General features: G+C 34.4%; 1 protein-coding gene across 1 annotated transcript in view; it reads left to right on the forward strand.

The window, feature by feature from the left end:
• Window positions 1–3,136: 3,136 nt before the first annotated feature.
• LOC128990079 (CD151 antigen-like) overlaps window positions 3,137–26,735 on the forward strand; it is a 40,715-nt gene continuing 17,116 nt past the window's right edge. Inside the window, exons 1-2 of the mRNA XM_054412313.1 lie at window positions 3,137–3,413; window positions 26,463–26,581. Of these exons, the coding sequence (XP_054268288.1) occupies window positions 26,486–26,581 (96 nt within the window). The 5' untranslated portion in view covers window positions 3,137–3,413; window positions 26,463–26,485. The remainder of the gene's footprint in view (window positions 3,414–26,462; window positions 26,582–26,735) is intronic.

The following is a 26,735-nucleotide window of genomic DNA, read 5'->3' on the forward strand; positions in this document are numbered from 1 at the left end:
GATCTGTGTAGCTTCATTAATGACTAAGATCAGCCAATGCTAAAGGAAATTTTTATAAAAAGTCCTGTGATGAAGGACAACAACTGAGTCCATTTAACCATTGACTTTTGGATACTGATAGTCAAAGATTTAACCATCGACTTTTGGAATACTGAAGTACACGTCTAAACCATATGGACCAGCTGTCGCCAATTTTTTTAATTAAAAAGAACATAGTTGTGTAGGCCAGTCACAGATTGCACCAGTGTCTGAAATTCTATGTTCTACCTTATTTATTGTTTGTTGCTACCAAGTTAATGCGTTATAACAGCTGCTATAGCTCACAGTAAGTTATTCCATTAAAACGTTGGTGTATTCGACAGAAATCAGTAATTTATATACAAGATATCATTTGATTTTTTACTAAGATGGTATTTTTTGTTTCGATACCACCCGTACACATACTTTTACAGTAGTACGTTTTCACCAAGAAACGCAAAATAAAATTATTCCCCCTAAATCACATACGAAAAATCCATTTAAAATACTTAGAACATGATCAAAGCACAGGGTGTTCCAGAAATGAAGGTTACGGGTTCGAATCTCGAAATGTCCTGATGACAACCTATATCTCATTGTACAGTTTTAGAAAGGTCTTGAGTGACATTTTGGTTAAAATAGAACTCAATTATCTCAATTAGTTTTAAAATGGCGGCTACATTTGTGAATTTTCGCGTATTGACGTAATACCCTGTATTTTCGAAACCGCTAAACATGTTTCGTTCTTACTGAAAATTCGTAATCCTGGTAAACAGATTTACTATGACGTGTCACATGTAATAATTTTCAAACTGATCTTTTTTTTTGTAGTGTTGGTAGTGTAAATAAAAAATCAAATGGCAAAATATTTAAAATAGGATATCATTTTAGGTGTCTTGTTAAGATTAACAACTTTCCAATTTAAACCTAATGTACATTTCTTTTAGTATTTGAGTAATAAACTAACTAAATTTTCCCATATAAAATGCATGTTAATTTCAAAAGCCTAAAACTAAAAAAGATATTGTTTGGTAATGCAGTTACAGTAAAGTACGTACTATTACGGATGGTACACCTCACCCTGTATTTTAACAGTACTAATATTTTCATTTATTCATTTTGTTTAAGATGCATTAAATTTTTTCTTAGCCCTCGTACCATGTATTTGAACGTAAAAAACTGCGAAAGAAACAATAAATTATCGTATTCCGGCTAGAAGAAAAAAGTAATAAGGTTTTAAGAGATATTTTCTTACTTGTTGAAAGTACGTAAACCGCGCTATACTATCAATGTATAGCCTGAATGATATTTCTTACATGAGAGGACGAATTAATAATATGCGATTGCCGAATTACACGGGGATAGAAGATCATTTTAACTTTTACCAGCTAGTAGCAATAATTAGGAGTTGCCTCTGCGTAAAATCTTTTCCGCGCAAAAAAATATAGAAATATTTTTTACCTAGTTAATGAAAAAACTTAAAACTAAAAGCTAAAGCAATGAGTTTTGAAACTTGGTAATCAAGCAGAGTGGGTCATGCTCTTTAGAAAGGAATCTTCAGTCCCGTGCCACAGCATTTCATGTATGTTTTATAAGTTATAATTACATTTAATAATCAGTGTATTGGACAAGAGTTGTATTTTGTTGCAATTTTTTAATTCTTTGTTTAGAGGTGATTGTTATAATGATAGTAATTTAATGGGGAATTGAGGATTCCTTCAATAAAACCCCAAACCGATCTTTTTTATTTTTATTGTAACAATGGTCTCTTCTCAATTGTATTGGTGATTATTATTTTTAACCTTGATTGATTGCAAAACATGTTTTTAAATTTAAATTTCCAAAGTTTTTCGAGTTTTAAATTTAAAGTAGCCTATAGTTACATACGCAAATAACCCTGGCCGATTGTATATTTGCAAAAACTAAAAACAATAGTCGATATGAATTTACCTCTTTTCACTGAATGTTGGATTATTGTATTTTATTATATTTGGTTTTGTATCAGTCATACAAAACTAAAACTAATTAATTATTGCATTTTATATTCGGGATGGTAAACAGTTGTAACAGACAGTATTACGTATTGCACGCTAAACAATATGTGAACCTAATTAAATAAACAAGTAGGTATGCTAGTGATGATTAAACACTCGAACATATAATAAAATCTACAGTTCTGCTGGACCGATTTTATTAATTAATGGGTCATTAGAAAGCTCATCCCTGCAGATTTCCAAATAATTATGAAATATTATTTTTGTTAGTGTTTGTGGTAAAAATAAAAATAAATGTTTTCCATAAGAAATACATAGAAAAGAGGGGTGTTCATTTTTTTTAAAGGCATGTTTTAAGTATTTTCATTGAGTATTTTCAAGAAATGAAAATATTAAAATATTAGAAAATATTAGATTTGTAGGAGATTTTATTCTCTTTCAGATTATCAGCATCCCCTTTTTTGAGTTTTTGGTTTCCTCCCCATTTAAAAGTTATCTGCAAAAATGTAAGCGACCTCCGAATTTATTAGTGGTGGTGAGGAAATGCTGATTTAGGCTAGATATTTTTTTACTTTGTACAACTAAATCTACAATCCTTTGGGCCGATTTGATTAATTAATAGGTAAATGGAAAGCTTAATCCATGTAGATTTGCAAATAATCATGAAAGTTTAATTTTTTTAAGCATTATTAGGGTAGTAAGGGGTTTGCCGGTATGCATAAATTTGATCATATGGAACATGTGTTAATAAAACAGCTGATTATTGTATTGTTGTTTCCTTGTGTTTTCTTGGTTTACATGTTGTAAATAAATCATATATTATGTACTATTTTAGAGACTGTTGTATTTAACCACAACAGGCTCTGTTGCTGTTGCTAGTTATATATACATACGTACATTATAAACAAATAATAAAAAATAGTGTTTCAAACTCCATTTCCACTACTATACTTACTCCTTTTACATCAAATGCAAATAGTTCACAAGCCTATCTAAAGATAGCACTGACAGCGCACCGTGTTCAATCTACCTTACCGACCTAGTTTCAAGTGTCGCCGACAGGAGCTCTAGCGTACAGGACACAGTGAACTGCTCTGCAAGGAGTTCATTCCGGTACGGGTACATCAGCTGGGCTGTAGTGTATAGTGTAGTGGTTGTGTAAAAGTTGCTAGCGCGCGGTTGTTCTCAAGGACGTGGTTGTTATCATCAACAATTAGCCCTTTAACACAACTCTGATAACGCCGTTATCGTAGCCGTAGGATGTAAAACGTGTAAAGTGTGAATATTTGCATCTTGATATTTTTAAATTTAGAAAATTAGGCCTAGTTTGCCTGCAAAGATTACGTGATGGATTTATAGTGTGATTTCTGCTTGTGTGCTTGAAAAGGAATTCTTCAACAGGTAAGATTTTTCTTTTTTAAATTTAAAAACGAATTTTAGGAATAATAAATGTTTATTTAGAATTTTGTTTTATTTATTAGTAAATTATCACGTAGATTGTAAAAGAAAATTATGTGAATGATGTAGTTTTTATGGTTGCTTTTTATTTGGCATACTGGGATATTGCTTGATTTTTTGCTTTTTTTTAACTGGGCTATTCTAATATCGATTGAAACTATGATAGCCTAGTTTAATTTTATAATAGATATATACTATTTAAAAATATCGATTATTAATCAATATTTTCAATTCGATCGATGTAAGCATTGCCCAGTAAAGAAACTGTACCCCTTGATTTTAAATGTTTACCATTTTGATGGATCGTATTTATTAATATTTAGGAATATGTACTACGACTCCGACATGGTATATTGTTTGAGTGTATAGTAAACAGATGACGTCTTAAAATCTTACGCAAATAAATATATAAAAATAATACGATGAATATAAAATGAGAATAAGGTTTAGATAAAAACTGGATCAGGTACTTTAACTTGGTTTCAATTTCATAGGAAAAGAGATACAACTTTGAATTTTATTGGATTTATTAAAAGAAGTATTTTCTTGTTAACGCTAATATTCTATTATATCTATGTTCACTGCCAAATTATTAATTTTTGAGTATTTTTATGAAATACTGAATATCCTGCTGTAGCCATTAGTTAACAACTTTACAAAAAGTATACACTTTTAAAGAGTTTAAAATGAAAATATGCTATAGCATGTTAAATAACTCACCACACTGGACTGGACCAGTTGTAAAGATTTTTTCAATTTATCAGGAGTCGACAAAGTTTTATAAATAATGCCAGTATTCAAGATAAATCATAATTTACATTGTTGTACGTTACTTCACTAAACTAGGGCCTATGTTTTATTTTTAAAGTAATCTCATGTAGTATGTTACAAAATCTACATTGTTATTGTTGTTGTTTATCACGGTGTCCGTTTCAATATTTTTATTCAGATAGAGCATAGAGCATGGTTGAATAAACCTTCTTTTTACAGTAATTAGACTATGCATTATTTTTAATGCTACTACCGAAGTTATCTCACTCATATTCTGATTTGTGATTTTTGTAACGGTTATTTAAAGTAGTGTAGGGTACAAGAAGTTGTTTTATCTTTATTCTTTCATTTTTTTTACACCGGGTGCAACTGCAAATACAAAATTTGCATCTTCTCCAGGCTTACCAAGTAAAAGAACGCTTTTCTAATCATATCCATGAACCAAAGCTCCCGGACAAAATCAACAGTTTCAAGTCAAAGGGTTCCCTTCTCTGGACTCGAAACCAAGGCAAAGTCAATAGTCTTACAATTGACATGATTTTGTCAGGAATTGCTGTGTTTGGGCACTTGTGTCAACCGACAATAGATTGTAACATGTATTGTTGCAAATATATAGCATTTCATACTACTATTATTCGCATTACATAAGTTATTTTATTGTAAATTGAAAGATTATGGATTTTCAAGCAGCTTATCCAGTTTAATCTAACCTCCAGGAGGTAAGGAGGTATTCTTAGACGTCGGTTACGACAGGAGCACACTTGTGGAATACATTGACTTCCAGGTTTATTATAATTCATTATGTTTATCATGTTGTGATTATTATTAGCTGCTACATCTTGACTCCTTAGTAAAGTATACTTCGTTAAACTTTCTTATTGCATTCCTTCATGTTTGAAGAAGGTACAATTGGAAAGGAAAGTGTAAGCGTGCTCATGATAGTTTGATCCACCCAATAAAGACTACAACAAATAACATAGCATTGAATAATCCTTCGGTTTAATTTATATATCCAACTTTACGGAAGTTCCCATACCTTCATAGAATTAAATTATTATATTACTGGTTTTTCAAGACTAGGCCTATCTACAGCTTTAACATTGGGATCAGAAGTCTACTTCTATCTGCAGTCCTAGGTTTTAGCCTCCTTCAAGGTCTAGTTCCCTTTGTATCTTTGTCAGCTCAGCCTCCCGTGGACTCCAGACTCTCTCACACCCACACACGACGGCCCGGTACACCCTAGTGGGCGTAGACCTCCCACTATCCTAGACCCTAGACGTGTTACTGTTTCTTTAATAACATCTGTGATTAAATATTGTAACTTTATTGTTCTTTAGTCTCAACGGAGGTAATTGACATCCTTGACTAAACGTGTTGAGAATTGGTTCCAAAATAATTTTGTTGTAAAAATCGTTCATATAATTTCATTAGCATTTTACATTGTAATTGTTTTACAACAGACTTATGTTGTTAAACAAAGTGTGAACGAGAACACTATTTTTTCAATAATACAATAAAATTTGAAGTTTGATTTCTTTTGTGTTGTAATTAAACTATAACAGAACTTATCCAGTTGTTATTGTAGACCAACGTTATTTTCCACTTTACATGCTCGTCAGAAGTTTACATTAGGCTTCATGGAATTTCTATTCATTTACTTTCTCAAGACAAGTTCAACTGGTGTTTACAACTGAAATTGTTGGCATCGCATCATATTGTGAAATATAAACTCTGTTTCTAAAGTAGTAATGTTTTTCATACTAGAAAAGTTTAGGGTGGGGTAATGTAGGTAGACTAAATGCTAATAAGTTAATTTAAGGTGGATTTTACGAGTACCGTTTGGTTAAATTGCCAAAGGTAAATCTTTTGCTTATAGTTTGAACATTTATTTTGGGTTGAGGCAGTTTTAAAGAAAGTTAAGCGAGAAATATAATGGGAAACAACAAAATGCCTCTTAAACTGGAAGATACAAACTCTAAAATTGAGTTTAGCTGATCGGTGACTGATAAATCTGCAAAAGAGTATGTTTTGAATAGTATAACCCATGCAGCATCACATGATGGTGTAGTATGATTAAACACACTTGTAAAACAATTAGCCTAACGCCATTTCAGTTAAAACAGCTGTTTTGATGACGATCATTGCCCTATTAACTCCGGGGTTATCTGTTCAGTTGCTTTCGTCGATTTATCATCTGGCAACGGGCTATTTCGTTGTTTTCAATCGAAATCTGAAAGCCTTTTGTTTTATTTATTGTTTATAAATCTTCATGAAGTTTAAATTATTGTAACATATATGTATTGCCGTAGAATATATCTCTTCAGCCACTAAAAAAATAACTACGCTCCTGCACACGTTTTGCTTTGCGGTGGCTTAAGTTTGTGTGTTGTTCTTATACTGTAGGTAACATGTATCACGTACCCATTTTCTGGAAATTAATTAAATTTGTGTACATGTTGTAAGGTTGATAAGAGAAATCTCTTAGCCTGAACAATACATTTTTTGACCAATTTCTTGGTATGACGTCACCACGTAAACAACGCCCACCACTAGTGATTGGGGAAGAAGCACGGACTTCGGTTCCTGAAGTCCCAAGTTCGGGCGCACATGAAAAGAGCCCAAAAACTCAGGCAGACGCTTGGAAAGCGCCCGGACCTCCAAGGTCCCTCCCAGGACGGTGCGAAAAGAGCCCGGGCTCTTCCTAGAACGTTCACAACGGGTCTTCAAATGAGAAATAACCAATAACACAGTTGAAACGCATCAATTTATTTACAATATTAAAAGATACACTGTTAAAAGATACATTATTAAAATATAGATTATTAAACTATTTACATTACTCAAAGATATAGTCTGCTTACCTAACCTAACCTAACCCAACCAAACACAACACTATTTCAGAACACGAGTCAGCGTCCTCCTCCTCAGGTACCTGTGGAGACCCTGGCTCTTTCCATACTTAAGATTAGTTAACCTTATTGGGGATTAAAATTTCGGGCTCTTTTCATGTGCTCCGCCAAGTTCATATCCATCCAGTACATTTTATGTAAGTGACAGTGCTACTCTCAATGCCTAGACGAACGTGTAAAACGGTTCTGGGTGTTGGCTAGAGCTTGGGACAAAAGACACAAAATAACCGATTGGCAAAATTTGAGCCCCAGCTCAGAACCGCTCTAACTTCTATCCCAGCCACTACCGGAAGTTTTCACAAGGTTCTCCGACGTCTATTCACCGTCCCAGACTCTGAGATGTTCGTGGCCCGAGGTCCATCAATTACTCTAACTGATGGTCTAGAGGAAGCCGTCCAAGCCGACCAGCGAGTCTTTGTCATTAGCAGACCTCTGTGAAATTGGGCTTCTATGTTACGGACCCACCTCTCACCTCTACTACGGTGAACGGGTTCGTAGCGTTTTGAGCGACGCGATTCTATCGAAATTGACACAACTAGAATATAGTCTTGAATTCTCTAACGTGAATAATACAATTATCAGTTTAGAAACATCAAAATACTACTGCTCTTTATAAGAATCGAATTATTTGTACTTTGAGAGCAATAAACCCTCTCAGCTAGCAATGATTCTCGATATAACTCTTTATTTATTTTAAATATGTTAATAAGACCTAAAAAATAATTTATCCAAAATACAATTATGTACAATTTATGCCTGTGGTTTTGTGACTGATTGTCACTTAACATTCTGTATGTGACAGCTAAAGCATATGTTAAGTGACGATCACAAAACCACAAGGCAGGCATAAATAACCGTACACATTGCAACACTAGTCTGCCTAAATAGTATGAACTGCCAAGTAAATTAATACCTTCATATATGAGTGCAATATGTTTTTAAAATATTTAAATTTTGAAGATGATAGTTTGTCAACATGTTAAGTGATGTGTATACAGTATGATATGAACTAAAATATTAGCTGATGTTTTTTTAGGTGCTATTCATTTTTAGTGAACACGCCTTAACTTTGGGCATCCTTATAAAACGTGTAAAGTACATATAATAAAATTTCTAAGCACCGACTATATAAGTATTTCCATTTTCACCCACTCCAAACAATATTCGTGTCCCGAAATTTTTAATTTTTCATGAAGTTACATCGTTCTACTAAATCCACATATAGCCTACCAAATACTCACGGGGAGTCAAATACTTATTATGATAACAGGTGTTTGCCATAAAACCCAAAACGGTTTGGCAAAGTGTAAAAGGAGAAATGGACATTTCAAATGTGAAATGAGTTAGTGACATTAGATGACGGAAGTGTCTGTTAAGGGTGCCGGTTGACCAGATGGTACATTATCTACGGTATCTGCTATCTTCTGGTAACGGAGCAAGTCACCAACGTGCTGAAACCGGTTACTGAAGGTGCTTAACATCAACTATCCTCCGCTCATTACACCGCGGCCTGAGACACTGGACACTGTACACAATATTGTACACTGTAAACCGTACACTAGACACTGTACACAATATTGTGCACTGTACACCATATTGTACACTCTACTACACTATACACTGTACACAATATTGTACACACTGTACTGTACATCGTACACTGTACACAGTAAACAACGATTGGTGTACAGCGCCGTTGGGTTGACAGTCCCCGCTGTACAAAGGTAATAATTCTGATGAGATCAGCTCTATACATCGTGCACTGTAAACCTATTACTATACAACCAGTATTGCACGATTCCGTTCACCTATAAACGGCGACGCCAGTTTGTGAACGATTCTTTCGACAGATACATTTTAAATAAGAAAATTATATTGTAATCATAATGTTAGGTAAGCGAGTAACTCCAAAACATCGCCTTAAACGATTTCTTTTTGACATGAGTTTTATTTCGATAAAAGAACGTTTTGTAAGAACATCACATTACTATCCTCATAACATAATATTGATTATTGAATATGCACTATATACCGATCATAAGTCACATTCAAATGCCTAGTTTTTAATTTCATTTTTATCGTTATGTAACTTAAAGCAATACAAATAAATTTTTACAGCAATAGATTTTGTGTGTCAGACGCTCCCTAAACATTTTCCGTTCCGTGTTTGCATTTTCTGAAGGTCACTGCGAATCACATGCAACAGCTGTTTATGAATAATACAAGTGACACACCATAGAGTAGTGTTGATGCCTAGACCGGCCTGGTACCAGATCTCTGTGTGTGTGTTTGTAGTGCACAGAATGTTAACTGCAGTATTGCATCGCAAGGCCGTTTGCTCTGTAGTTTGCGCAACCACCCGCCACTTGCTCCAACGTCAATTAATTTCTGCAGTTGCGCAATAGTCGAACTCGTTAAACTAATTGCCTTTTACTGAAATTGCTTTTTGTATAAGATAATGTTCTGCAACTGTGTATACTTTGTTATAACATACTGTACTATCACTAAATTGGCATAACTGTTGGTGTGTTTGAAGCAACCATTTACTTTAAAGAGGACTGCTAGACATTTTAAATACTTCTAAAATCACTTGTGTATCCACACAAACCTTCTCAAGAGTTAAAACCAATATTTAACGCAGTAAGGGTAAATAATTCAAGTTCACATTTTGTTTAACCTGTGGTACAATCAACATTGCCAACGCATTAAGTGCTAATCGATAATTTATGTAACTCGATAAACTGTAGGAGAGAAGTCGAATAAGAAGTCACGAAGTTTAGAAGGCACTGAAGAACGTATTTTATCCATTCAATTGAACTGTAACTGGTATTGTAATACACATACACGTACGAGTTCCAGTGACCAGCGGCCACTAACAGTGGATCACATATCACATCACATCAGTGGGCGTCGACCTGCTTTCTCTGGTTAATGTATTCTCTCTAAACGTTCAACCCAAAACGGTCGTGAACAGCACATTAATCCGTCTGTTTCAAAACCTACGTACCACGGTCTGAGCGTAGGCGGAACATGTAAACAAACTTCTACTTGGAGCAAACTTCGGGGAGCTTGGATTTGATCCATTACAAACTGTAATCAATCAATCCAAAAGAGACAATACAATCTCAATAGTAAGCGATCAATCCAAAAAAGGCAATACGATCTGAACAGTAAGCACAACAAATAGTAAGCTATCAATCCAAAAAAGACAATAAAATCTCAACAGTAAGCACAACACTCAGTAAGCTATAAATCCAAAAAAGACGATAAAATCTCAACAGTAATCATAACAAACAGTAAGCGATCAATCCAAAAAAATACAATAAAATCTCAACAGTAATCATAACAAACAGTAAGCGATCAATAAAAAAAAATACAATAAAATCTCAACAGTAAGCACAACAAACAGTAAGCGACCAATCCAAAAAAGACAATAAAATAACATCTCTATATTAATCGGTTTAAAAACTATCGTTTCATTAACCATGCGGGATGGTACGGAGGTGCGTTATTTGGAACTTGGATGACGCTTTGACGATGAGTTTAGTAGTTATTGTAATCATTGTAAACGTTCAATGATTCAAATGTTTTCACTGAAGTGATGAAAATTTATTCAATTGTTAGAAAACTGACGTTTCAATTTAGTCAATTCATGGAGACGTGCAAGATGAGTGTAGCTTTGATACAGACTAAAATCAGCTGTTTCATTAATCAGGATAAAAACAACTGACTGTTGCCCTGGATCACGGGTCAGATACAACGGGGAATGAATGTGTCGACAAACTTTGAAGCTACCAACGTTCTACGAAAAATATACATGAATTTCACGTTTTACCAACTTCTTCAAATCCTTCATCAACTCGGGAACGGAATAAGGCGTGAGCAAATTTGGAATCTAGATCAATATTTTAATTTTAAAGAGGACTTGGATATTATTCAATGTCAATGCTGAATGCTCTTAAAGATAAACACCTCATTGAACGGTTTCAACCCGATGTTCAGCAGTACATAACAACAAAGCAGACAAATGTAAAGAAATTTTAAAAGAAACTTTGACTATACACTCATGCTATTTACCCAGAATTTTGAAATAAAACAGCTGTGTTCTTGACATGCCATATAATAACTGTTAGTTTTAAAAAGAGGAAAGCGTCAATAAAAGTGAAACTTTGGACCAGCTTTGTGAATGAGTGGCAAACATCAGGTGGGTCTGTAGCCTGTAATGCATGGATGCCCAGTGTTATAATAGGTGACCTTTTATGTAGTGGGTGGAGTACATGCGCAATTAACTATAATTGGACTTTCAGAAGGTTCGACGGTTGGTATGAAATTACGCTTGCAAAGACGGTTGAAATAACATTCGGTTATAGACTACTACTACTGTACCGTACTTATTTTACAATGCAATATTGAATAATCATATTTTAAGATAACCATTGATTAAAAGTGTAACACCGTTAATTAGGTTTAGAAAACACAAATGTGATTTTTCTATAATGATGAATTTTTTTGTGATGATTTACTTATCTAAAATATTAGAGTTCAACTTAGGCATTTAACATTTAAAATATTTTGTGAAGAGTGTAATAGTGTATTTAGGTTATATACACATTTTAACACGTTGGGTGCTGATGACGGGAATTCCCGCCATTGCTTAACATTGAAATAAATGCAATTTTCATGTTCAAACATGTCAACGGCACTTTATTTAAGTGTTAATCAGTCTAAATAGGTTTACCACGCATGGATTATATTTTTGGTTAATTCTTATTTTTGCCCCAAAATAGTTGTTGAATGTTTAAACAAATGTTTTTATAGAGACCAATTTACTAGAAACGGAGACCACAATATTAATCATTAATAACTGTTTTTCAACTTTAAACAATTATTAATACCTATATGTCGAATTAAACATCACTTTTGCAAGAGTTTACTTACTTTCGCTACATTCGCTAGAAACGAAAACCTACCCCTTGTTTTTCACTAAAAGTTCAGTTAAAATATAACTACAGCTGAAAACAGGTATAGTTTCTAAATCATTCGACGAAAGACTTTTTGGACTCTTTACAAAACACAGACACACGTGTTTACAAATATTACAAACACAAACGTGCTACTGTTTTTCTCTGCCAACGTAAAATTCAACAATGAACACCGACACAAATAGAGGTTATGATCTAACAGGCACTGGCGAATGTCCATGCAATTATATCAGCTGTTTACTCGTTATAGTCCAGGCAACGAATGCTAAAAAAAGGGTATAGAGGGAAATGTTTGGAACACAATTTCTGACTTCGTAACTTTGTTTAGTATAGTTAGGAGGTTAACATACCAAAAGTCCCCGCCTCTAGTCCTTGTGCTGTGGGGGAGGGGGGGGCTTGAAGGTACCATTTTTCGGTTTTTTGCTAATATCTCGGAAACCATGCGTCCAAGCAAAATTATGCTAATATACAAAATGAAAGCTTATTAAATTTCCAGCAAGTTTGTAATTTACTATTTTTTTATATCTTGTATGGTTTTCGTGTTATTTGCCATCCAAAGTTTGTAAATTTGGAAAAATACATTTTTTCGTCATGTTTTTTGTCATTTTTGACAAGTTGCCTCTCAAACTATGCACCTAAAAAATAAATGCTGGGCATAGGGTTGTAGAGAATTAAATTCCCTTCAATAATATATATGACTTTACTAGTTTACCTCCTTCCGTTCAGATTTTAAAGCAAATTAACCGTCAGTAAAAAAAAATTAAATTAAATTAAAATAAAATTTAAGAAAATTAAAATCTAGCGTTGAGCAAGGAATTTGAAGTCTTGCAACAGCTGATGACTACTTAATATTTCAGTTTATCACCTTACAAAGTCAACTAATTGGTTGGTATATTCACTATCATGTAGCTAAGGTAAGTGATGGGCGTCTAAAAATAGCACAGATACACTATAGAAAATATATACTTGTGGGCTGCCTAACCAGCTTCCTCACACTTTATGATCTAGACTATTGTAATGGGAAAATATGGTTTTTTAACCATGTTTAGGCATATAAGAGTGTCTATATGACACTGGAAACCAATCACAACCATAAAATTGAAACCAAGACAATTGACATGTTTAAGTAGGAATTAACATAAAACATTACATTAGTGAGTAGCCTTAGCCTACTATTGAATCAATTCAGCCTTGCTATCTTAGTTTGGAAAGGACTACCATCCTCATAATCGTTTTTATCCTCTTATTCTCTAAGAAAGAAGGTAAGGGACATCTTTTTCTGGCACCATAAACTATCTTAACAAGGATTAGATGATATTTTGAACGCGATTCTACTGGATGTAACAAAAAATCTTCAGCATTTGAGAAAAGCAAGGTTGCTTATGCGAAGTTGTATCTGAATTCGCCAGTGGCCCAAAATGCATCATCTGTCTTTCACGCCCCCTCTCCAACACCACCCAAATACAAAAGGTAGGGAAAATGTACATCTTGATTTGATATGGGCTTCAGCGAGAGAGGTATCGTGCACTTCAACTTCAATCTATACAGGTAGAAGTCAATTTTTAAATCGATGGTCTCCATGAAGCCTAATATCTCTTGTCTTCCTCCGACCGATGGTGCTTTCAAACATCGTTTCCTATCATGTACATTCCAAAAGGTTCAGCTGTGGCTGGGAAATAACCTGCCTTCTCTTATGTAAGAGTGGAAAAGAATAATAAAAACTCTGTAGTAACAGAGTACACTCAGCATGAAACTACACTGAAGGATATCCTCAAAACTGTTTTCTGCCTATGCACATAAAACTGTACTCGTGCAAAATCAGGTAGCAAAAAAGCAAGCCTAAAATAAGTATGCCAAAAATGTCAAAATGTTGTCCCTGGGAAAGATGACTAAGAATATGAAGAAAAACAGTATACCTATTTCCAAAATAGGTCCGATGGAGAAAAAAAGGATAAAAATGATGAGGATGGTGGTAGTCCTTATTAAACTAAGATAGCAAGGGATAGAATAGTAGGCTACTTACTGATGTAATTTTTATATTAATTCATTCAAATGTGTAATTTATCTTTATTTAAATTTAATGGTTGTGATTGGTTTCTAGTGTCATATAGACAATTTTATATGCATTAACATGGTTATAACACCATATTTTCCCATTACAATAGACTAGCTAGATCATCAAGTGTGAGGAAGCTGGTTAGGCAGCCCACAAGTATATATTTTCTATAGTGTATCTGTGCTATTTTTAGACGCCCATCACTTACCTTAGCTACATGATAGTGAATGTTCCAACCAATTAGTAATGTAAGGTGATAAATTAAAATATATTAAGTAGTCAACAGCTGTTGACTATTTAATTTAAAATTAAATTTAATTTAAAATTTAATTTAATTTCTATACTGACAGTTAATTTGCTTTAAAATCTGAACGGTAAACTAGTAAAGTCATATATATTATTGAAGGGAATTTCATTCTCTACAACCCTATGCCCAGCATTTATTTTTTAGGTGCATAGTTTGAGAGGCAACTTGTCAAAAAGGACAAAAACATGAGGAAAAAATGTATTTTTCCAAATTTACAAACTTTGGATGGCAAATAACACGAAAACCATACAAGATATCAAAAAATAGTAAATTACAAACTTGCTGGAAATTTAATAAGCTTTCATTTTGTATATTAGCATAATTTTGCCTGGACGCATGGTTTCCGAGATATTAGCAAAAAACCGAAAAATGGTACCTTCAAGCCACCCCCCTCCCCCACAGCACAAGGACTAGAGGCGGGGACTTTTGGTATGTTAACCTCCTAACTATACTAAACAAAGTTACGAAGTCAGAAATTGTGTTCCAAAAATTTCCCTCTATATCCTTTCGTTGCCTGGACTATTACAAAAATATCTTGAATGCAAGATGCAACGAGCGCTGTGGTCATGGCTAAACTGGACTAATGGATTCAGCCAACTATTTTTAGAGACTTCAGTTTAGCCAGTTTTGTATTTTTTTGGTGTTAATTAACAAACTACGAAATTTTCATATAAAATCATTAAAAAGAATCGCAAAGGGCAAAATGTTTGATTTTGACGAATAAAATTTTTTTAAATCTTATAATTAGGATATATTCGTTTCATAGTTTCATTGTTTGGCTTTGTACAGTTTTTAGCTACGATATGAAGATTAAAATTACAAAACTACTTTGGATTGTCAATAAAAACATTAGGTGAGTTGAATGAAATGCTTACAGATCTATGGATTACATAACTATCATGGGATTTAAGATGCAACAAAAGTGTATGTTAAGTTAAATTTAAGTAAATGCAGATGGTTGTGTAGAATTGTTACTGAATAATATAAACTGTTTCTTTAACCAAGATTATGTAAGCTACTACATACAGTAGCTGGATAGATGTGGGTAAATGAGTAGTCATCAATCATAATGTCACCAGTCCTAAATAAACAGTATCAGCATTCTGACACATACTTTCTCCCATAAGATTGTCAACAACCTTTCTCATGTGTAAGCGGTGAGAGTAAATATACGGAAATGGGATTTGTACAATTTTCTTCAGAATTTAAAGGACTATAACATACTCAATTTTTATCAAAATCTTTCTAGCCAATTTTGGGAAAATCCGATTTTCCGTTATTTTATGGGGCTTTTTATGGGAAAATAACATAATTTACCATAACTTTTGAACCGTAATTTTTACAGATATAGCATTTGTACCATTTTGTTCAGAATATAAAGGACTATAACATACAAAGTTTTTATCAAAATCGTTCTGGCCATTTTTGGGAAAATCCTATTTTTCCGTAATTTTATGGGGTTTTATGGGAAAATCCCCATTAAAAATAAAAATTTCTAAAATATGAAAAAAAAACTATTAAAATTGTAAGGGCCATAACATACTATGTTAAATCAAAACCGGATTTTTGTCAAAAATCCTATTTTTCGTTATTTTATGGGATTTTTATGGGAACCAGGGGGACCCAAAACGAATATATCCACTCAAAACTCAAACTCGAAAATTTTGACGAAAACAATACTTTCTCCATATACTATGGTATAGGGGGAGAAAGTAAAAATCAGAAGCTTTTGATGATTTGACTTGACACTGTACCCAGCTGTTCTTTAACTTTGACTTTAGCTAAATAACCAGCTGAACACATTGGCAAAGCTCATTTCATTCATTTAACGCTAAATTATACATACACCTTGTATGTCGTTTGCTTAAAACTCTAATAAAATCAGATAATATTATTTAACAACTTACAGAGCCGCATTTTTGTGTACTATATAATTTTATTAGCAACTATTCATTCAAGCTAGACATTGAACGAATTTCGATACTTGCAAGTGAAGCAACAGCAGTAATCAACCTTGATAAATCAATCTACCAGCATTTGCAACGTTGCATACAATGCAGGTAGTACTGCATACTAATTGATGGTGACATCTCAATTTGCATACATTTATCACTTGATTATTCTTCCATTACGAAGGTCGACAACCGAAAATGTCAGTGATTAAGGTATTGTTCTGATTAAAATCCAAACACTCCATTTTAAAAGGAATTTTAGATAACTAACAGTTTGCAAGAACTTCCTGATCCTTATTTGTGGATTTGGCCATTGCACCAAGAGAAAAATATATTTAATAAAATATGAGGATGGACAGAATGTGCTCAGTTATTCATCAATGTTTGTGGGTAATATTTACCAAATTCCTGAATAACTTAAGATCCGTTCGAGCTACAAACTTGAAACTTATTATGATTACTATACTGTGTATGTTGAAAACCGTGTACGAATTACACTTCAAGTTTCTAACATTTACAGTATTTAAATTGCGAATCTTAGTATTTAATTTTGACTTCAATATTTTAGTTTTAAAACGTTACAATCGGCAAATTTGTTTCATTCCATCCCTCGGTAGTTTGGGGATCGAGGTTCACTAATGTATGGACATTGACTATATATATTTACTGTAGATATATACAGGGCGACTAATATAAGTGTGCCAGCATTTTTATTTGAAAACTATAAGAGTTATCAAAAAAAGTTAAATGATAAGTGCCTTGAATTTTTATATTAAAAAATTGTAGTCAAGTCGAAAAAAATATTTTAGCTGCCATTTTTCCAATATGGCTGCCAACTTTGATTTTTCTTATGGAACACCCTGTATTTTATGATGTATTCAGGTAGAAAATGTAATTTTAAGACAATTTTACTCCTGAATTTTTTTTTCATTAACCTAACCGTTTCAAAGATAATAATGGTTAAAGTTGTGAAATTTAGAATAGTTTTAGAATAAAACAGCTAGCATGCTTGCTCAGGCCTTTATCGAAACTCTTTCTCATGCCGAAATTTCAAAATTCTAACCATTATTATCTTTGAAACGGCTAGGTTTATGAAAAGAATCACAAGAGTAAAATCGTCTTAAAGTTACGTTTTCTACCTGAATGCATCATAAAATACAGAGTGTTCCATAAGAAAAATCAAAGTTGGCTGCCATATTGGAAAAATGGTGGCTAAAATATTTTTCGACTTAACTAAAATGGTTTGAATAAAAATTCCAAGGCACTTACCATTTAACTTATTTGATATCTCTTAAAGTTTTCAAATAAAACTGTTAAGCGAGAACCTACTCTCTATTGGTGAACTTCCCCAGTGAATTGAGACATGGGTATTTAATCTCTGCAGAAAATTTTAAAACATCCTCCAGTTCCAAGAATGCACCCCGAGTTCATGGAGGAACCACACACGTGGTGTTCCAAGAGTTCGCACGCTGTCCACGAACCACCTCCAAATATCGACCACGTTTTATCGGCTGTACGTTGTGTGGTGCCAATTAGGAATTGATTTACTGTCCGACGTAAAAGGCACGGATTGGAGTATTGTGGTCGGAGGAATGCTCCTAACAAGCGGTGTATTTTGATTCTGCCGGACCCAGCGGCTCGGAACTTGTAGTCAATTAGCCAAATTTGGCAGAGAATACTCGCAGAGAGGCAAGACGTGTAGATACAGGCATGGGCTGTCGTAGAAACGTATGTCGGTATTTCCACAGAATAAATACTAGACACTGTATACTTTATTACTTTCTCTACTAGGCTATCACTGCATTTTCAAAAAGCATTGTATTAAAATGTGGTACGATTTGAAACCACACTGTTACATTGGGCGTAGAAGAAATCATTTCAGTAATTCCCACCTGGGAAGATAAAAACTATTTTGATATTTGAACAAAATTAAACATAAGAATGTTTGTGTGTGTTCACTGATCTGAAAACCATTTAGCTAACACGCCTACAATTAAGTAAAGAAGCAAAATTGAACAAGGTTTTTAGTTCTATATTTTAAATGACATTTAATTCCTCAGAAAAGTAGCATCGTAATAGATCACATACATTATTTTATACTGCTATTTCTTAATTTATTTACAGATTTTACATAGGTTAAGTTTTGTTATGTTGAATTAGCCATGTGTTTTAATTTTCACAGGTAATGTTTTTATCCTAAAGTCACGGTTCATACTAAGTTTGATTTTGTGGGAAATTTTAAATAAAATCGGTAATCTTCTGCTGAAGAACCCAATCCTAATCCTCCGAAGTTAACCAACAATACGAGTGCATACCGAAATTGCCATCACATATCACACATGGCCGAGTTATCACAATCAGAAAGCGACGCACAGCAGAATATGTGATAAGAGGCGTCGTCTGCGATACTAGCCAGCTGTCTATGCAAATCAAAAACAGAACATCTCACAGCACCAGCTGTTTTACATTAGGAGCTGTCAACGACTCTCAACACTCGACACGAATATCCTTCAACACGGACATGCGGTCGACGCTCGTGTTGCGACTGCTTTGACGACACGGTCGTGTCGTATGTGTAAATAATAAATAAATGTATTTTAGTGGCTGAGGTTCTCCAATACAGTTTCCGGTGGACCTACAGGCCAAGGGTCAAAGGTATTAAAATAGCTAAAAATCATGATTAACGTGATTTGAACCTGGGCCCTCTGGCCCTTGTACTACATGGTATTTCCATTAAAATCAATTTTTGTTACTTTGGCAGCAATGCACATCAACAAGCTTACTTTATACTAAATATGCAGGGTGAATGTAGAATGGTGTGAGATGACTTCTGTTGCTTTGTTACTGACTAAGACCAGAATTAATTGATAAAAGGACAAGGACAGCTAGGTCATGTTTCGAACCAACCAGCTACTGATTTATCTTAAAATTGAACTAGTGACATTTTGACTTTCAGGTGATTACTATAACCATTGAGTTACTTCCCGCTATCACACACAATGTTGTCTAGATGCAGCTTTATAAGAATGGTGACAATTCAAGATGCATAAACGTATTTGTTAACACCAAGGTTATGTCCATGCTAAAATATATACATGCTAAAATATATGTATGTGACAATTTACTACCAACCATATTTACACATTTTTGTTTTACGTTTCATCCCCTACAATCACCTTGTAACACTACTGAGTTGATAAGTATTAATCTCATTACATTTGTATCACGTGATCTCTGTAAATTAATCTATCTCAGTCGCAACAATGAAGATAAGAAATCAGCTGATTGAAGATCAATGACAGCGACAAGAGGATGATGTTTATAAACAGTCTAGAGACGCCCAGCTGGCCCAGATATACATTGTATATGTCAGCTGAGAGAATATATGGGAGAAAGGATGCCAACTAATTCCTTCTCGTAAATGGTTTTCTTAAAATAAACCATACGTATTATTAGTTTCTAACGTTTTGTGTGTTTTAAAAACTAAGTTGTCTTATTGTAAATTAAATCACTTTAATATCTTTACTAAACCTTAAGTACAGTATACTTAAAAGTGAAGCTTTGGTTAAGTCATTTTTAACAGGTTTTTACCCCATGATAGTACAGTGCGTTCCAAATAACCCTTAGCGAGACAGGTTACATTATGTAAGTAGAAAATTACTTACAGACATGATTTTGATGTCACTAGTTGTGAATAATTTTACATGTAAGCTAAGTAGGTACACTGTGGACTCCAGGTATAATTCAGTACAGGGTTTGGCGGAAATATGTCATTTAGAAAAAATGCATAAGTGCTTGTAGTTTGTCTAAAAGAATGATAAGTCACATATCTTTGATCAAAGGCGTCTCTAAATATATTTTCCTTCTTGGAGTTGGAGAATAAAGCTATCCTGCCTTAAATAAGAATTTTTATAAGAGCCATATTAGGTAGGGCTTACCCGTCTCAAGACTTAAATTTTGATGCAAGACAAAAATTTTCTTGACATTCATATCGCATCATCGGTTATTCAAAGGTCAATCTTTTAATATTTCATAATTTTTGCACGTGAAATGAACAAACCTACAATTTGCCAAAACTGCAAATTAACTTTTGACACACCCAGTGTTAGTGAAATACCAAAGTTACCTAGAAAATGTGCAACTTTACTTCGGAAAGTTGTATCGTATATTCCCTAAATCTAAGCCACGACTTGTATCGCCAGATCTCGTGTTTTGTAGGCTATTAGCCAGATTCGGCATCACATCTCCATCTCGGAGTTGGAGACGCCCTGATGGTAGATAGCGACCACTACTCTTTGAGGCACACAATGTATCAAATCGTACATCATGTCTAGCTTCAAAATAACCAGGAGTATCTCCTCAACATTATCGCATGCTAAAGGGTTCGTTACTCGTATCTATGACAAAAGAAAAATATTTGACTAGATGGGTTGCTCAGTGGTTATAGTGCTCATCGTAAGACTGATGAACTGATGAACAAAAGTTTACCAGTCTTAAAGTTTACAAATAATTGTACCCAGCTGTCCTTAATCTGGGCTTTATGAATGATTCTGGCTACAGAAACAGCAATAGTCACAAGCTACACAAGGCATCACAGTCAATTCTTGTTAGACTATATTTTAGTAGTTATAAAATAATAATTTAATAAGACTATTTCAATTTTCAATATAACATCTTCAAACCATTACAGTGTCAAAATTATTTCATGGAAATAAAATAAAATAAACGTCTTATAACACTTAAAACACATATTTACGCTTATACTGTTACTCACAAGACGGTAAATATACGTAAAAGATGGTAAGTGGTGAACAATTTCGATTGGACACTCCAATAATCATCAGACCCAGGCGAGTGTAGACCCTAACAGTATAAGTGTAACTATATGTTTGTGTTATAAGACGTTTCTTTTTATTTACTTTCCGTAAATTTAACAACACATACAATGCTGATCAAGAAGTTAACTATTCCATGTCGAATCTCCAGATTGAAAATTCATACTTTCATAAATCACTCAACTTTTTACGGTGGTGATTAAATGTATGTGATAACAGAATGATCAACAATCTTAAAATAATATTGTTATTTATTCAACTGTTAATATTTATCTTTTGAATATAAAACGTGGATGTATACACATTCAATACAACCAATCGATAAAAGAAAAGTATTATGTATTCTCTTTTAAATTCAAAATTACCAGTGGTCAAGAAGAAAATTTGTTTATGAAAAAATATAAATTTTATGTCAATAGTTTTTTCCATGAACGATTGAAGGACGTACCATCTGAGATGTTAAGCTCCAAGTGAAAATGTTGGTGTCCACCCAACTAACCTTGAATAAACTATAAAACATTTTTGTCGAAGCGAAGAGATATTTTGTACATTTTATGGAATATATTTAGTCTATTTAAAGGTGAACCGTACAGTAGTTTACATCATAGTTTCCTCCTAGGTGTATAGTGATAGTGATAATGGTGCAGATGGTATTTTATCACTAACCCCTCCTTGCTCCTTATCACTGCTTGTATGGCAGGCATCCCATGATAACACAGGACAAATATACCCACGTTCGTCTCCGTTAAGCCATATTATCATCTAGACTTCATGGATGTAGACGTAGACGCCTCGACGGATGGATTAGAGTTATTCACTTCCTCTGAGAAGATGTCTCTGGCGTCAATTCTCGCTCTATACTCCAGTAAAAACTATAGTTTATTTTCTGGATAGGACTACTAACTGGTTACTGTAGTTTTTATTGACTGTATTGAGACAGGGGCAAAATGTTGTCCTAACTACGAGCCTTTTATCTAGTCTTGACCATTTATCAAATACACAACTATACTATCATTTTATCACCTAACAGTGGCGTAATTCTAAAGAGCACAGAATCTTGTGCTCGCTGTGTAATTAGTGCTGAATAGAGATAGAGATTATTTACGTCGGTTGACACACCAGGGTGTAGAAGGTGTAGAAGTGAGTAAGATGGCTAACAAAAAGATTGACTTTTGATGATCATAATCCCGATTTTCCTCAAACTTCTACCGACCGTCTACTAAATGTACAGTACGTGATCAACTTTAACCACCCAGCTACCAAGAGAAAGTTGTACAACCTTAAACTTTTGCACATCTGCTTGAAATATGGCAGAATCTCAACCTCATCCTAAAAAGTCTTCGTGAGGCAGTAAAACGGATACAATTATTTTTCATGTCAGGAACGAAACTTCTGCAACTCTGTACAAAGAGGTAATTACTGACGTCGGAAATTCCAGGACATTTGCCATCAGAATTCCCAAGACTCACGTAGTATCTCTGTCATGATGTCTCTCTCACTCATGATGTCAGTGATGGTGATGTCCACGAGAAACGTGCTATGACATCATCTACTCTGACATTCACCGTACCTCTCCCACCGCCTTCTGAATTGCAGATCATCCGCCACAATGGCGCTTCGTTTGTCAACTTTTCACCTTTTAGGAAGAAGTCTGTTTGCTTTTTTTCTGAACGTGTCGGCAAATAACAGTTTTTTGAGTGGATTTTATGGCTATAGAAGCATTTTTGGACTCAACTATCAAGAAAATAAAGAAAAAACAATATTAAAAGAATTAAAAATGGCAATTTTTAAATATATTCTTTCATTTGACATTATGTTATTTGTTAAAGAAAATGATGCTCAAAAACTATTTTATTCACACTTAAAATAATATACAAATACACATACGCAACAAAAAAATTTCTCTTCAATTTTTTCCTTAAAAATTGGTTTTTCTTTAATTTAAAAATACAAATCGATGACTCATTAGGAAATTTAAAAACTCTATTAATGCAAGGAATAGACAAATATAAATCAATAATAACCAATAAGTATTGTTTTAAGGATAAATTCATGCAGAGGATGAACAAGTTGGAAGCTAAGTCTATATTTGGATCAACTGATATTATTTTACAGTTCACGTTTTCTTGACTGACGTAGCACGTGCCTAATATCCCGCGTCGAATAATAACTCTGCTGAAGACTCAAAGTACGACAGACCTATCTCTGTTGATTTCTCAACCGATTTCAAAACGTTGTTGGTACCAAACTGCTTGCTGCGTATAGTTTGGAATAAGACGTTTTATAATCAGAAACCTGTGGATTTGGATGTTTTAAAAAGCTTAGAGATTTAGATAGACGAATAAAGGGGACCTCACACCTTCATGACACTAGAAATTGTCATTCACAGTATTATTTTCCGATGACGACCGCCAATAACCTTGTCATGACGAAGTTATAATAGCAAACTTTGTGTTGCTCTGTAATATGCTGAACAGTTATCATTGGTATCACCGGAAACTGACAAGACTTCCAAGACCCACTGGAGATAATAACTCTGTGTTGTTCAGTAATTTAGGACAGTCATTGACTTTGTACAGGACAAAACCTTTTTATCCTATTCCGAAGTTTTTCCATCCTGGTTTTGTAAGTTGTTTATTGTTCGTTACATTTGAGTGCGCTGATGTTTGAAATGTAGATTTTAAAATTATTAACAATTGGTTACGTGGCTATAAATTACTCTCAACTGATAGTGCTGAACATTTTCGTTCGTTTGTATTGACAACAACCTTTCCTTGTTTCATAGACTACACTCATAAGCATTTCCAATAGTTCATTTGTGTGAAATGAAGCCTACCCTCTCATTGCGAACACCTTTTTAGTTGCAAATGGGCCGTTATATACAGTTCAAAATAGTTTTACAGCTGGTTAAAGATTCTAAGAAGTATACGCTGAAATCGTCTGATCCTAAACAAAACAGAATCTACGAGGGAATTAGTTTAATCTACGGTTTACTATAGCGAAAACAAACTCGGCAAACTTGTTAGTGAACAACACTATATAAATCACGAGATAATTTATAATCCAATAAACGTGACGTCGCGTCCCTCGGATGTGAACGTCCCCTCAGCCCTTGGAGGTGTCAAGAATGAAGAATTGAAAGGAGCCGCCAGGTATTGTGGACTCAGGCTGGCCAGGCCTAATTGCTAGGTGATACCTGAGTTCGTAGAAGCTACAGGGTGTCTCACAATAAACCTCCCCAACGGAGGGTCGCCCTTATGTTGCCACTCCAGCCATCACCGGCTGTCAACCGTTAGGCACTCAGCTGATGTCAAGTATCGCGTTGAGTACATCGGCAGTTAGGAAGGGTTGAAACAACCCAGTTGCTCTGCATTGATTAGCGTATTAGAATAAGCTGTTAAAACAGCTGTTACGATATCGATGGCATTATAGTAGGTTAAATACGCTCCAGAATTACTTTCGTATCAGAATTAGTATCCTTATTGATCAAAAGATTGCAAAGAGGTGTTTGTCCGGTGTAGAGTTTGTAGGCTTTTATTGTTGCCACGACCCAATAATTTACAAAATTATATTTGTAAATTATTGCTTGTCCAATGGTATAACTCAAATAAAGTAATTGTAGGTGTAAATTGTTTTCTTCCTTCGGGAAAGTAAAAAATAGTGCAAAGGGAAATGAAAATAGCATAAATAAGCAACTTTGTGTCAAAACAAAATAACAAATTTGGTATGTATGTAGTCCTAGGAAAAAACATATTTTTCGTAAGGGGATAACTCATATGCATTTGTTTTGGTAATTTAATTTAATTGGGAGGACCTTCGCTACTGGGCAGGGTTGCCAACTTAGGTTAGGGAAAAATTGGAACGCCCCCTCCCTACCGGAGAACTAGGTGTCGAAAGAAATCAACTTCAAATTTATGTTTGCGTTAGTTTTTCATCAACAATTTTACATTGCCAGTCGAAAATTCGCATTTCTCTCTCTCCGTCATGCTTGTAACTGTCGTCGTGTAGGCCCGAGGCACAACGGTCCGCTCACCCATGGTGGAAGTAAATACCGCCAAAGTGAATGCTGATGCTGAATGTCCGCGACGCGACGCCAGCCGCCACAGCTTTCTACGAGTTCGCCAGTTTAATCATGGCAGTCGTGGCTTTACCACTTTCTATCCACTTCCGCGGCTCGGCACCCGGAGAAATCTTTAGTTAAATTGATTCGAAAGTTCGTGATTGTCAGTTCTTTTGTCGCATTGAAATGTTGAAATGTTTTCACTCGAAGTAAAAGTGCGATTGTGAAGTACGTTTGAGACGGTAAACCATGAAATGCCTATCAGAAGGGTGATAAGCGATATAAGAGTAACGTGTGAAAGTTAAGTGGAGATTGAAATGAATCAGCCTCTATAATTTTTCTGACCAATTTGCGATTTCCTGGAGCATGTTTAGTCATTGTAGGTCGTGACTAGCTGTTGATTCATAATTGAGTAATGTAACTGAATGGTACATAAATCATTTGATAAAACATTCCAGAAATTCCATAAAACATACATTTTATTTTACCCAAACCTCCCTTGTTTTTCCTCAAATAACGTATGTACGAAATAGTGTAGATCTTAGATAAAAAATAACCAGAGATCTTATACTCTGCATATACTTAGACCATGGTAACACGTATTTTGTGTAGGAATCTACGGATTTGTATCAAAATCAGATAAACTGAAATTTCGTACAAAATTTCCATAGAAGTAATAAAAATCTATCGTGGACCAGCGTGCGTTTGTACGGCTTTTTTGGCTTAAACATGAATTTATTTCGTGTTCAATACATGGTGTAGATGAAGTCCATCGCCATAGTAAATATTATTGATAATGGTTCAATGTGTCTAAATATCTACCTGGATAAAGATCAATTCCAATCTAACCATTCCAGGCTTTAATAAAAACATTTGGTTGAAGTGGTCGATTGAAGCCATCTGCATACGTATCCATTTTAGCACGCAGGTTTACAATTTTGGTTTTTAAACCTTCTTTATGGAGTATATTTGATGAAGTTTGGTGACGGACATTACTGACCCATGGAAACGCGACCAACCCCGTATAATCAGTTGTAGATAAGCTTACATATACGTTGACAAGTTATCGCACTCTGAAACAGTTAGTGGAGGTGTGAGATTATTATCTGTTTTGTTGCAGAGAGATGATGATGAGATAACGGCATGGCCACCACCACCCCCGCCAAGACCAGAGACTCCGACTTCTGCTCTGTCAACTTCCTCACCTACTTCTTCCACATCTTTAACATCGTCTTCTTGGTAAGTAGATTCGACTGCTTGCAATGTTAAGTGAATTTAATTCGTTGTTTAAGGCCCTTTCATAATTTAGACTTAGTAAGTAAAGGTGTGGCTTGGTTGTGATGTGTAATACAAATTTTGAGCACAGGAGTTTATACAAGCAGCTACGGAACTG

Source organism: Macrosteles quadrilineatus, unplaced genomic scaffold (genome assembly GCF_028750875.1).
Source record: "Macrosteles quadrilineatus isolate MER2022 unplaced genomic scaffold, UCM_ALF_1.0 Scaffold_3__2_contigs__length_128488019, whole genome shotgun sequence".
In the NCBI taxonomy this organism is placed as follows: domain Eukaryota; kingdom Metazoa; phylum Arthropoda; class Insecta; order Hemiptera; family Cicadellidae; genus Macrosteles; species Macrosteles quadrilineatus.